Genomic DNA, 14,389 nt, shown 5'->3' on the forward strand with positions numbered 1-14,389 from the left:
GTCGCCGCTGTCGCGATGGAGCCGCAGCCCGACAGCCTGGAGGGGTGGGTGGCCGTGCGCGACACCGCCTTCGCCGAGCCTCAGCCGCCGCCGCGGCTCCGCTTCCTCGTGGGTTGGAACGGCGCGGAGGGCGCGTTCGCGGTGACCTGCCACGGGCGGGCGGAGGCGGCGGAGCAGGCCCCGCAGAGCTGGGCCGGGCTCTTCTCGGCGCCGGCCCTGCGCGGCGTCCACCGGCAGCTGTCGGCCGTGTGCCCACGCCTGGAGCCCGCCTTCCCCGAGCTGCCGCCCTCGCTGCCCGGCGCGGCCGCCGGCGGGCTCTGGGCCGTGCTGTTCCCCGGCGGCGCCGCGCCGGATGAGGCCGAGCTGCAGGAGCTGTGCCGAGCGCTGGAGCTGTACCTGGGCTGGGCCCTGGAGCTCTGCGGCGGCCGCGTGGTGCTGGACGCGCTCTTCGCCGCCGACCGCCGCTGCGACGACGAGTACTTCGAGAGCCTCCACGAGCTCCGCGGGAAGGCCCTGCGAGGCCACCTGGCCCGGGCCAAGGAGGCCCTGCGGCGGGTACGGGCCCCGGGGCCGGGCGCGGGGCGGAGGGAGCGCGGGGCCGGGCGCTGCCGGCCGCCCCTGCGGGCAGGAGACGGGCCTCTCGGTGTAGCACTGTCTTCAGTGTTCGGTGCTGCTGCTCAGCTCATGGGTGCACCTGTCTGAGCCTCAGCTTGGCACCCCGTGCGCGATAAGCCTGGCAGCCACTGCTGCTGCGCGGCTTCATCGATCAGGGCAGGCTCGCCAGACTCACGTGGGCAAGGGTGCCCGAGTCACTGATACCAACTTGCTCGTGGTGTTGTCCAGAGTCCAGATTAGTGCTTACACAACTTCTTTTCTATTGTCTGGAAGCCACGAAGTCAACTTTCTGAAGTACCAAGTGTCATTGGTCCCATAAGTGCACCTTTATTAAGTGGGGAACAAGCCAACTCTGCGTGGGCAGTCAGTGTAAGGCATTGGGCCTCTTACTTAAGCTGCAGGCACTCCTACAAAAACACATTGCTAAAAACATCCCGCCGTGTTGGGCAATGGGTGGAACAGTAACCGAAGAGGAGAATACAATCATGTGCTAATTTTCTAACCTCCCTGTGAAGGTCTCAGACTACATGTTTACAGTAATGCTTGTAACTGCGGGATTCTCAGTCTTTTATTAGGACCAAACTTAGTCCTGGTCCTATACAAATAAGTGGTTTCTATTCAAAGAACTTGTGTGTGGGTTTGTTGTTTTTTGGAGTGTCAAATTCTGCCCTAATGGTTGAAGTAATGATGATGTTAGTTAGCACTTTCTTCCTTCCGATACCTTAGGTCTCTTCTTGCTGTGGATGTGTTCCTGGATCTTTTCCCCTTCTTGTAAGCATGAATTCAAAGGTGGTATGTAGTAACAGAGTTGCAGTTAGCACATCGGAATGTTGAAGAGTTACAGATAGTTCAGGCTCTCCAGTGTGTTGCTGCTGTTTTGTGCAGTACCTTTTACAGTCTCTCTTATCAAAGTAATCTGAAAGGTATTTTATGAAAGTGATCATGCTTTGGAAGAAAGTTGTGACAGTTGACTTCGGCCTTCTCTTTCATATTGCAGTATTTAACAGATGAAACAACACTACTTTTTCAGAAAGACACTGTTTTTAAAAACAAAGTTTTAGTTTACATGAACGTGTACCTTGTTGTATACAAAAGTCAGTGTCTGTCACTGACTAACAGTTCACAGCCCAGTTAGAAGTACATTCCAGCCACCACGTTCTTGTTCTTTTGGAAGCAGCACAAGCATGTTCAGCTCTGTGGCAGTTTGGGGCTTGGTGCCTCCGGTAGTTACTCTGCAACTTCCAGCTATGTTTTACATATGGCTAAACATGCTGTGGAGTGGTGGTGTACTTGCCGGCCTAACAGGGACATAAATTTATTATATTGTAGTTTAGACCAAGTTATGGTCTAAACCAACCTGAAGTGTCAGAGCATCCTTTTTTTCCTTTTCACATTCATGTCCTTCACTAATACTTCCCCTCTACTCACTCGAAGCATCCTCCAGGAGAAGCATGACCCTCACTTCTTGGTTTTAGAGTCGGAATCAGAAAGTCAGCTCTAGCATTTGTATTTGGTTTCCGTAGTGGGGCCAAAGCAGGCTGGGAAATTGCTGCAGGTGGGCCCTAGGACTGTGTCTGAGCTGGCACAAGCTCCTGGGGATGCCCAAGAGGCTGCCACACTTATGGGATTATCAGAAATGTTGCAGTTCAGATTCTCTTGTTCCCCTGTCTTGCCTGTGCCAGGTCTGCAGACAGGGTGGGTGGGAAATGCCCTTGAGCTGACTTCCACAGATTTTTGCTGGGGAAGTTCCTCCATACACAGGAATTCTGCTGTCTTACCCAGACTCAGCTGGCAAGAACAAAGGTGATGGTTTAATTTCAGTGCTTTTCAGTTGCAACACAACCCAAGCTTATTTTTTTAATGCTTTTTCTCGCTACTGGTCGCACACGCACCCCCCCCCCCCCCCCCCCCATCCTCTTCCCTCTTTATGGAGCTGCAGGGCACACACTGTCCTTCCAGGAAGGTCTGTTTCTCAGTGGAACTTAGCTGTGTTCTCTCAGCCAGCTCACTCTATCCTGGCATGTAGAGCATGCCATGGTCTCTGCCAGCTGGTGTCAAAGAAAAATCATTGAAGCTTATATTGGTACCAGTAAACAAATGCAATTGAGGGGAAATTCCCAACTTTTTATTTTCTCACAGAAGGAAATAAATAGGGCCTAGTGTATCGAAAGGCAGTAATTTCATGGAAGAATTATGACTTAGAAAGTGTAATACCACTAGAACTGAGGTTAGAATAAGCTATTATAAATTATACAAATGTTAAAGGAATTTAACTGCAGGGTGTATCAGAAGTAAATGCCAATCTGGTTTTTTTTCTGTGCCTGAAGTCAGAAATTCAGGATGCAGAAACTCATTAGCAGGCATTTACTAATGTTGAAAGCAATGCAACAGCTAGTTTAAGAATACCTTGCTTGTCCTTCCAGTACAGACTTCCCAAGATTCCCATTTATGTTTATAAAAAGCAGCAAAGTCATCTGCACACAGTTATTGGAATGTTTCTGGTGGTTGCCCTAGGCAGGATGTTTCCTGCAGGCTCCTGATGGAATGTGCAGCAATTAGTGCCTTTAACAGTGTGATGTTGGAGGTGTTTTCATCTGGGGTGGCTGCAGTATGCCTTGCACAGGCCTCCTGTGCAGTGGGAAGTCTTGGCTGTGGAAGGACAGGTCCTTCCCACTGGAGCCTGGCAGCATCCAGCACACACGAATGCAAAGCAGCTGTGTCTGATTTACCTTTTATCCCACTAGGTTTTGCAGCAACATAAAAGTGCTGACACAATGGTGGCTTTGATGAAGGTTTATGAAGAAGAAGATGAAGCTTATCAGGATTTGGTCACCATGGCAACACAATTCTACCAGTATTTACTGCAGCCCTTCCGAGATATGCGAGAGCTGGCGACACTGTACAAACTGGAAATCCTGGTAAGTTTGCCTTTACAAAGTGAAAGGCCAAGCTACATTGTGGGGCATCAGCTACTCTTGGAGCAGCTCAGGCTCAAATCATGTAACATTCCCTCCTGTCTGTACCAGCTTTTTTTTTCCTCTGCCAAACTACCAAACATGACTGACAAATTCAGAGTTAGAGCAGAGGCACTCTCAGGGGATCGTGGAGTCCATGATAATGGCTCGACTAGAACTGCAGCTGACTTCCCACCAGTGTCCCACTTAGAAGGAGACTATCCCTAGGCTCCACCTCCCTGGTTTACTCTCTGGTGGCTGAATTTACTGCGATATGAGTAGCCTTTGTTGTGCCACCTTCCATGGGATTAGTTTTTGACATTGAGAATGTTGTCCCCCAGGATCCCAATGCACCAGATTAACTCAGCTGTGGTGGTAGAACAGAAGACAGAGGAGACCTTCCCACTCAAAAGAGTTTTCTATTACCGATACAACTTGCTAGAACTGCAGATGAAAATGTATCAGTTGTCACTGCATTCGCTTTGTTTTATGTGCATCTTAAACTGGAAGCACATTCTGAAAGTTATGATGCCCCTGGAAATGGCAGCTATTTACTATGTTGGTTTTCCTTAAATAGTGTGTTAAAATTAAAGTGAGCTGTTAATGTTCTCAAAAAGAGCAGAACAGTTTGAAGTTTGGATTAAGGTGCTTGGATACTGAAAGTCTAAACCTGTGACAATAAAATGTTCAATGTACTGTTCTGAAAATTAAAGTGGAAATTGGAAAGAATGAAACAAAGTTCATATTAAAAAAAAAAAAAAAAAGCCCTGTAAGGGATACATAGCCTTATTTGAAATATAATTATTTTAAAAATATATTTGAATACTAGACTTGTACCCATGTCTCTTTTGTGGACTTGAAGACCTTCTCTTACTGCCAAACTGGAGAACCTGCTGGTGCAATGTGCTGTCAACACGTGGGGAAAAATAGAAGAGAACATTGCATGTAGAAGAGATACTTTTAGTAACAATAAAAAGCACTTGTATTGGACGTAATTTTAAAGATGATAGTTTAAAAATATTTTAAGAAGTAAACTAATTGAAATGTGATGTCAGGATTGGGGAACCAAGGTTCTGAATTAGCCTATGCAGTGAGAGTTAGGAATGAGCAGTGGTTCGCTCTGTGACAGGTGAGGGGAAAGTCATTTTTTGCCACCATGCTTGAAGTGTCTCCAAGTGTAGCACAGTGTGGCTGTACCTCTGTGGAAACCAGGTGGTAACTGACAATTTTGTGTCCTTGCAGAAATCTTTGCGGTATGATAATTTGGGGCCTAGAAGAGTAGCAGCTTTGCAGAAGGATGCTGAAGAATGGAGTAAGCGAGCTGAGAGTGCTGTGTGCTCCATTCAGGATATCACAGTGAACTACTTCAAGGAAACTGTAAAGGCTCTGGCAGGTAATCAGAATGATTTACACCAAGGGTTCAGTGACAGTCACTGAACTGATAAGGGCTCTTATCTCTCTGCAGAACCTGAGGTTTGGGTGAGTGTCCAGTTTAAGAACTAAGTACTTTATTCACCCAAGATTTATATCTTTTAACCAGTTTGGTTTACAACTTGGACTTGACTTGTGTGAGACTTACGTCTGCAAACCTCTGCACAAGAGCCATGGGTGCTTTTAGTGCTTGATGTGCAGCCTCAAGGATTTCAGCACGTGAACAGAGTATGTTGCTGTGCAACTGTTAGGGTACGTTTCCATGGTGCAATGAAGTATTTTACTTCCATGTATAAGATCACAAATTCAACCTTGTAATCTTGTAATTTCTAAAGCTTCAGAAATCGTTTAATAAGATTAGCATTTTTAATACTTCAGAAACATACGTGGGCTATTAGTGCACTGCATTTCTCATGTTTTACTGCCATGTTTTAATCTCCAGCAATGCACAAACAGATGGAACAAGATGAGGAGAGATTTGGGAAAACCACCTGGGCATCAGCTTTGCCACGATTAGAAAACCTGAAATATATGTTAGCAAAAGAAACCCTTCAGCATCTGAGGGCAAGAGAATTGTGCCTGAAACAGAAGAGAACTGGCATTCAGAAACTTGTAAGACCTTACAAAGCCTCCTTTCCTGTCACTGTTCTTTGAAGGGCTGATCAAAACCTACCAAAATGGTCACAAGAGTAGGCTTTTGAAGTCTTCGCCTATGGAACAATTCTGGTTTTCAGCACAGTTTTACGTTGTGAAAAATGCCTGTCTGCAGTTTTTTAATTTCTCCTGCATGTTTGAGGATACTCAGCAAAGCTTAAGATACATGCTTTTACAGTTCAAGCATTTATGATAATAATCTTTGAAATGGTTTAGTTTTAGGGACATAAAGACCAGGTATTATTTTCAGAGGACACTGAAAAATAAAGATACTTAATATTAATCTTTGATGCCATCTAACTGCTGCTAGGAGTACCTGATATTTATTTTCCAAGAGTGGTGTACTGTAGCATATATAATTGTTTTCAGCAGCAGTGTTGTTTGTGCAGATTATAATGAAGTCTCTCCTGGTAAAGTTAAGGTAAATTTATCCTTTAGGTTAATAAGGCTCTCTGGTCCTCTGAGTTTCTGCTCCAAGCCATTTCAAATGCTCTGTTGTTTTCCATACCAAAGCAGCTGCCAGTTAGACCAGGCTCCTTACAGGCATTTGTGCATCCAGACATATTTCATGTGTGCATATTTTGTTACTAATGCTTTTTATTTTCCATTACAGATGGAGAATCTTGGTGAACAAGAAGAGAACTTAGGTATAGTGGAGGAGCTGGAAATACAGTATTATGAAACACAGCTGGAATTATATAATGTACAGCTTGAAGTATTGAAACATGAAGAGATGCTGCTTATTGTACAGTTGGACACTATAAAGAGACAGATTAAAGGTGAGAATAAAATACTATTTAAGCACATATTCAGAACACAGAAGTGACATAGCCTGCTCTGTTTTCAATTTTAAATAAAAAGGATATCACTGCTTGAGTCTTGCTACTAGAAAGCATTGCTGGAAAACATTAATGCTGTGACACCATCTGATATTGTCTTTTGATTAATTAGACACTAATTTGATAACACAAGTTAAAAAAAAAAAAAAAAGCCACACTGGTTGCTCAGCTTGCCAGCAGCTGTGATACGTGCATGCCCTGGTTTAGCACGGAGTAGTTTATATTGACAGCGCTTAGCTCCTCTATTAGCTACAAGATCTATGCACAGAAACTGGGTATTGTGAACCTGCTGAAATAGGTCCTGTAATTCATCCTAACCTATTCTAATCTAACATGTAGAAATTACAAAATGCATCCTGTAATGACAAAAAGAGGTGATTATAGCTAGAATACTACCATCTTCCAGTTTGTGTCTCTTCGTGACATAGTAAAACCAAGTAAGCACCAGTTGTGTTCATATTTGTTCCTATGAATTCTCTGTTACCATGTACACTGTGAAGTAAACATTGCTGCCACTTGTTACATAACTGAAGCGTGGTAAATATTAAAATAAGACACCCAGTGTTGGTCAGAAGAGTCTTCTGTTTTCCAGGAAAACTCCAGTTGGTGAAGGTAGGAGTTAAAACACAGGGAGACATTTGAAAGAGGAAGCTAAATAACAAATGCTAACAGCATAAATTTGATCCTGCAAAGCACCCCTGTGAGTAACGTGACATGTTTGCATATGACTGTGAAAGACCCAGCTCAGGTCTGGAGCTTTACACTTACTCATAACTAACTCACTGCCTTCAATGGCTTTTAAAATGTCATTACCTCTTTAAATGTTTAAATAACTGTGGCAATTTTTGGTTTCTTAAAAAATGCCAAATGCCTTTTTAGAGAAACAGGATGAAGTTGTTTACTATGATACATGTGAAAATCCTGAGGAGCTCAAGGTCATTGAACAGAGCATGGGACAACATTACGCTAACTTGTCAGCAATGACGGTGCTGAGGCAGAAGACTAAGCAGTTGGAGACAAAGCGTGGGACTGTCTGTGCGAGGAGAGCCTACCTCAGGAACAAAAAAGTAAATGCAGTCCTGGAGATGTGCATTTTCATCAGCTGATGGCTTGACTCATGAGGGATGGACAGGAAACAATTAGGAAGGTTTGGGTGGAGCGTACAAGAGGATTCATGACTCAGTGCCAAGACCTGCAAGCACAAAGAGGGGCAATGTGATTTTAAGCCAGCTTTCCACTCCGTGGTGTGGTGCAAGTGTGTCTGTGCCTTAGAAAGAGAGCACAAGCTTACCTGGGTGACCCAGGTGTTCCCCCATCAGCTAGACCTTACCAGAGCCCTGTGGGGCCAGCTGGAGCTTTGCTCTAGCAGCCTTTTCCAAAGCAGCTGCAGTAGGAAACGCCTTCTGTGGAGGAAGCTGCAGTGATAGGACAACTCACACACTGATAGTTCACCTTTGAACAGGAGGAAGGGAAACTTTAACAGCTGCAGTTCTCTCTCAGCCTCTCAGTTCTGTGCAAAGGGCAGTTTTTCCTTTTTTTTCCCATTCAGAGCAGAACATTAGGAAGACACAAGTTGACTCTTATGAACCTTATCAGTAAGATGAGTTTACCTTACACCTGCAGTTCTGCTGGGGCAGAGAGCAGAGTTTAGGTGCGAGTCTGTGACTTTTTATCCCTCACTAGCCTGGACAAACTGGGAATTTGGAAACACTGGAAACATTGCAAATGTTTTGTGAGCCATCATTGTCTCTTGCTTGCAACTGCTTCCTTGGCAGGCACTTCTTTTGCTTCTGTTTTCATTTACTTAATTGCTGTCTATTGGTTGTATAACAGTGAAGCCAAATGGCACATGATGTGCAAATGCTTGTCCAGCCATGTGGATAATCCCCCTCTGTACAGAGACAAAAAGTGACTCCCAGAGAAAATACTGAAGCCTACAGCTTCTCTGTGGCACTTGTTACTAACAGAAAGTACCCTTGCTAGGCATTCAGGGTGCTTCCCATACCTTTGCTTCCCTGCCTTTAGTACTTGGGAGCTATGGCAAGTAAGGGAGAGGGGAAAAAGTAGCTTTGTGTTTTTGTAGTACCCTCCTAGCTTCCTTCTTGCCTTCTTCCCCATGTCTGTGCATGAGCTTGTTTCCTCTTTTCTTTTTGTCTCCTTTCGTCTCTTTTCGTTGGTTTTTTTTTTTTTTTTAACCAAACTGTAAGACTGGGGTTGGGTCACATCTGGATACATTTTTGCTGCAGCATGAATAAAAATACGCCTGATTAGGAGAACCTTGGCTTTAGCCATGGAGGAGTCCTAGAGACTTCACCATCAGGGTCTCACATCTGACACTAGTTGAGCTTAGCCATCTTTCTTGGCACTGCCAAGCACCCAACCGTGGTTGCTATTTATTTAGTGGCCTGTGCTCAGGAGTTAATGGCACAGTTGGTGCACAGGAAGTGTGAACTGACTGAGAGTTGCATGAATTCTGCTCTTCTCCCAGGATCAGTGTGAAGCAAGCCATCGGCAGAGACTGCAGCAGGCAGAAGAGAGCAGAAAACGCTTCCAGCAGCATCACAGCATACAGATAGTGAGTACCAAACAGCAGCCTTGGGGAGTCTGGCAGCTGCTTGTTTTCACACTCTAAGGCTCACTTACTTGTGTTTCAATGCAGAAGAGAGACAAACAAAAAGAGGAGGAGAAAAAGAAAAAAGCTTGGATAAGCCAGGAACGCCAGAAAACACTGGAGAGGCTGAAAGTATTCAGGGAGGCAAGTACTGTGAACTGCAGTCGTCCTAAATTGTGTCAAAACAGGTCAGAAAGTAGCCATAGCTCACATGTGAGCCTGGTCTCAATCAGAGACAACTGTTTGGATAGCCTAAAATAGGATTATGTATAATGAGTAAAGAGGATTAAATCTCCTAAAGATACAGTTTCCAGTTGTGGACCCTGTTGCAGAGAATACAGGTGAGGAAATGGCTTTGAAGTAAATGCTTTATTATTCATCTAAGTTTATTCAGGGTTGAATTTTCTACTTGGATGGGTGAGTGGGACAGGTCTGTGCTCTGTGGCTTCTTTTCTCATTGGGGTTTATGTTTTGGCCAGTCCCATGGAGTTGTGACCACCTGCCTTATGATTTCTTTTTCAGAAGCGTCCAGCTCATGTTGTTCTGAAAACATCTCGTCCCCAGCCTCCCAGTCCCAAGTTGCCACAAGGCATCCCTCAGCAGGCTGTGGTGCTGTCCCCTCCCCCTGCATCGAGCACAGGGGCAGCCCCAGCAGTTCTGTCCCCTGCACCCTCTCCGAGAGTAAGGGCAGATCTTGAGCAGCCACAGAGCATTCTGCTTGTAGAAGACACAGAACCAAAAGCTTTGTGTCAGAATACCCCAGCAGACATCCCTGTCCAGATTTTTGTTACCGATGGTGACACAGAGGAGCAAAAGCACAGCGAGAAATTGATGGTCTCTCCATGTTCACTACCCCCTCCTCCACCCCCTCCTCCCTTGCCCCCTCCACCCCCTCCTCCTCCACTACCTCTCCAGTTAAAAGCACCATCAGCAACAGAGGATAAACCACTTCCCCTCAGCTCTTATAGCCCCTCAGAAAGTCCTGCACTGCACAAACAGGATGACTCCTCCAGGAGTTCTATAAATAATTGCATAGGTAAGTAGGCTTCCATCAACTGGTGCTTTTTAATGCATTTCCTGTATTTTTGTGGTCTCTCTCTCTCTGCTTCTGGACAGGAATAATGTAGTTGTGTAGTTTTGATGAGGAGAATGAGGCTCTTGGAAAGCTTAGTCTAAGGAACTCCATACAGTAACACTGACCATAGCTCAGGATGTTAAATGAGTAACAATGATTTGTGTGTCCTATTTGAGACACTTCACAGGGTCCTGATGCTCTAATCAGAAGACCAATGTGGGTAAATTTGTAGCTGTACTAAGGCTACACTTTAGTGTTTATGATTTATGTACTACAGAGCTGGCAATTGGCCTGCTTGCATTTCTAAGGCGTCCACAGCTTGTGTCCACTTAAAATTTGCTTGGTTTCTAAATAAAGGCTTCCTAAGAGAATTCATGCAGAATTTAACCAGGATTTGAAAGGTAGGTGAATAACTTTGGCATACATTCCTAGGGAAGAAATTCTGCTCTGTTTCACCTTTGCTTTATTAGCAAGATCATGCAGGTGTAATTGAAGGCTGAACTTGGCAATTGAAGGAGTAGCTTGAATGAGAATAAAGCTCAGCAACCTCCCAGAGCTGCCCTGGTTGCATCCTGCTAACAGGCTTATTTTTGTCTCTGAGGTGAGTGGATATTTTGACTATGTCAGAGAGATTGATCTGAGCTGGAAGGCAGCAATTTTTTTTGTTGTTTTTCACAGTGGAGCTTATGCTAGAATGAAGAATGTCTTTAAACGTGGTACATTCCTTTTCCTTTTCAACTCTTCAAAATACATCCAAGCAGCCTTTGTGTCCTATCAGTTAAGAGGCAAACCACAGGCGGAAATACCAGGAGAAGTCCAGCAGTTTTAGTTCGTCCAAGCTGTGGGGAAATACAAGCAGCTGAAGGGCTGAGACACAGTTGAGTTACCATGGCAAACTACTGTGCATCCAGTGCAGACTTCAGTGTGGGATATCCATGGGATAACTCTACCACAGATACTCTTAAGAAGCCTTGATTAGCAACAGGAGTTGTTCACCACAGTAGACTGATTACTATTGGAACAGCCTTTCTGGTAGCTAATATTTACTGCCATTCACAGCCTAATATTGATGTCTTCATTATTTTTGCATAAGAAAAGGTATTTTTTGTTTATTGGAGAGATCTGATAAGTTGTTTATGCCTATTTCTTGAAGAAAGCCATCATGTCAGTAGTTGTAATAGTAATTGCTAAATTACCATGGGAACTTACTGAAACATCTTCATAGACATGTTGGTTTTAGTTATGGGCTACTCATGTCTGTGTATGTAAAAAGTCAGGAGAGGCTTCTTTTGTAATTTGTCTGACTAATCTTTTACCAGGCAGCCTATTTAGGTAGTAGACTTAAGACTCTCTAACTTGTAGGCTTTGTAAAGCAATCTGCCAAATCTTTGCTTGATCATTTTTAAGTCTCTGGAGGTACCACAGGATTTTGCAGAATGTTACATTTCAAGTGGTTGATATTAATCACATAACCTTGTGTGCACTGCACATGGCAAAAATATTTCTAGCTGTGAGGCACAGATGGTCTGGACCTACTGCTGTCCAGGGAAACAGCCTCCCTGTCTGGCAGTCTGGAGCACAGAGTCAGCAGGAGCAAAACACAAATTAGTGTGTATCAGGAGGTCTAGTGAAAGCTCTCAGTATGGTGTCCTTCATGGTCTGAAGTTCAGAAACATACACCTGAGATCTAAATCATCTTGTAAAATAGGAATTGTTTTCTAAGTCCATGCAGAAAAGGGCTGCCTGCATAGGGCCTGATCTGGCTCCCAGTGACTTCAGTGGCATACTTTAAAGCCCTTCTACTCAAATCCTTTCATTTCTCTCTTGGCTGAGCAAAAATGCAATTGATGGTCTCAGCAGGCTTCTGGGCAAGCCAGGAGGGATGGTGGATTGTTTACTACACAGAATGCAAGAGATTTTTTTGGTTCAGTGAAGTTTTTTTGAAAGCCCATAAAGTTGTAATGAAAAAGAGCATTGTCCTTTGTGTATAATTTCTTCCTTAGAGTACAACCTTATATAATGATGAAGAGGCAGTGGATTCTCAATTCAAGATATAAAAGCTTTAACTGCATTTTAAAAGCAGTTCCAGAGCCTGCTGTTGCAGAGCTTGAAAGAATCCATGCCAGAACTGACAATTCTTTTTCCTGTTCCTAGCAAAGATTAAAGGAAGAGCCCTGAACGCTTGGGTAGGGCTTCATACCTCTTAAGTGTGGTTATCTCCTTGTTTCTTCTGGTAACAGTAGATTTATCTGTTGCAGGTTCCATGGATGAAGTTTTGGCTTCTCTGAAGCGCAGTGAAGTTCACCTTCGCAAGGTGGAGCAGCCAAATCCGTATGCCTCTGTGAAGGACAGCATCCTCTCTGCCATAAGGCAAGGGGTTAAATTAAGGAAAGTCAATCGAGATACTGAGAGAGATGTCAGTAGAGGATCCCCTAATGAGCTAGAGAGAAGCATTAAGGCAGCCATGCAGAGAATTAAGAAAGTGTCTGCTGATTCTGAAGAAGAGGAGGACAACGATCAGAATAATGGAGAATGGGACAGCTAACCAGCATAACAGACTGGAAGAGTGTGTGCCTCATTTTGCACATTGTAGAAGACTGTCCCTTTCAAAATGAAAGAACTGTGATTGTGTGTGGTGTTCTCATAGTCCAAAATGTCTTGTAAAGTAAAAGAATCCTGCTGATTTTCTATAGGAGCTACAGATTCATATTTTTGCATGACAAATCATACTTCAAATTATGCTTGCACTAATAGGTGTTCCTAGCTCAACCATGTAGTGTTTTCACCACATCTGAAGACGGCTGAAATGCTGGACTGTTATTACATTGTTACTACACAGTAGGTAATGCTATCACAACAAATTTTAAGGAGTGACAAAATAACTGAAAATCTCTTTTGTCATATAAAACTAGAAGCAAAGCTCTGGTGACAGAGGCAGACCAGAAAATTTAGCGTAATCGGGAATCTTTCACTCCTACCTCCATTGTCCAGAAAATTAAACATTTTGCTTTTCTAATACAGCTTGCTCTTAAGTAACTACGTGGATACTCCATTTATCATCATGTTAGAAAGTGTGCACTTACGGATGGCTTGATAATGCTGATTGGAAAAATCAGTTTCAAGTTTGAAATAAACACTACTGCAGTAATGACTGAAAAGCTTACTTTTTTAGCTGAAAGATTAAGTATAGAGAACTTCTGGATGTTAAATGTTTTTTCATACATCTACATTTACAATGACCTGTTGACATGAAAGAAAGAACCAAACTATTGTATACAATATTTTTCAGGATTTAGTCCTGTAATGCAGGGCTGCATTTCTCCACTGAGAACTTCAATACATGTTTATAGCTACTCTCATGAATTTACATTACCTGATGGCCTTATAAATGGCAGGTATTTACATTCTGCCTGGAAGCTGACTGTTTCAAAATTCAGCTACATTCAATTTAGAGACTCTTGCTGTTTTGGGTAGATAGTGGCAAAAATTATTCAAGTTATTTTTTTGAAGTTTATACTGACCCTAATAAAAATATATCTTGACAGAAGAAGTGGATTCAATGTGTGGTCATTTTAGGATACTGCCATGAACTGAGCATTGTTTATACCATGGTACCCTGGCTTTTGATAGCAAGTGGCAGCCATACGGCAACTGCATTCTCACTAATGGTATATGTAAATGCCCTTATTTTCCCAAATATTTATGAATTGTAATTTGGTAACAAAATTGGAAATACAGTGCTTTAATTCCCTGTTTCACTGTAGAGCGGCAGATCTGTTTAATCAGCACAGTAAATATGTATGCAGCAGATTTCATGCGAGAAGCAGAAGCAGCAGCTGGGGGTTCATATTTTACTGTTTAAGCATCTACTGCTGTTTGGATGTTTAAAAAAAAAAAAATCATCGCTTTTTGTCCACTGGTCTTTAACCAAACAGAGACAAAAGGAACATTACACGTCGGGTGTTACTCAGCTTTCCCAAGGAGATATCATGGAGGGGAGCTGGTCATGATGACAGTGTGCCCACAGCACCCTGCTGCCCCCTGAGAATCCACCCCAAGTACTGAGCACTTCCCCTATGGGGACCAAAATCTGGTCCTGTGAAAGCAAAGATTTCTCTCCAAGGATACCCTGGCAAAAGGGGTGCTCAGCCCATGGTGGTGCTGGGGCTGAGAGTTCGCCCAGGCCATGCCCTTCAGTGGTGCAGTTGTT

At 43.8% G+C, this 14,389-nt stretch overlaps 1 protein-coding gene across 1 annotated transcript; it reads left to right on the forward strand.

Moving 5' to 3' along the window:
* Positions 1–13,734, forward strand: WHAMM (WASP homolog associated with actin, golgi membranes and microtubules). Its single transcript, XM_066196143.1, has 10 exons — positions 1–555; positions 3,360–3,533; positions 4,812–4,962; positions 5,443–5,612; positions 6,268–6,433; positions 7,373–7,560; positions 8,982–9,068; positions 9,153–9,248; positions 9,627–10,140; positions 12,438–13,734. The coding sequence occupies exons 1-10, from the start codon at positions 16–18 to the stop codon at positions 12,722–12,724; spliced, it is 2,373 nt and encodes a 790-aa protein (XP_066052240.1). The 5' UTR covers positions 1–15; the 3' UTR covers positions 12,725–13,734.
* Positions 13,735–14,389: the final 655 nt, after the last annotated feature.

Source organism: Chamaea fasciata, unplaced genomic scaffold (genome assembly GCF_029207755.1).
Source record: "Chamaea fasciata isolate MVZ Bird 193981 ecotype frontalis unplaced genomic scaffold, bChaFas1.0.hap1 SCAF_14, whole genome shotgun sequence".
Taxonomy (NCBI): domain Eukaryota; kingdom Metazoa; phylum Chordata; class Aves; order Passeriformes; family Sylviidae; genus Chamaea; species Chamaea fasciata.

What these genes read in the sequence shown, in the direction of transcription:
- WHAMM (XM_066196143.1), top strand. Translation starts at nt 16, where the DNA reads ATGGAGCCGCAGCCCGACAGCCTGGAGGGGTGGGTGGCCGTGCGCGAC. An exon ending in GAACTGGCATTCAGAAACTT is followed by an intron (nt 5,613 to 6,267) that starts GTAAGACCTTAC and finishes TTTCCATTACAG; the next exon opens with ATGGAGAATCTTGGTGAACA. An exon ending in TATAAAGAGACAGATTAAAG is followed by an intron (nt 6,434 to 7,372) that starts GTGAGAATAAAA and finishes ATGCCTTTTTAG; the next exon opens with AGAAACAGGATGAAGTTGTT.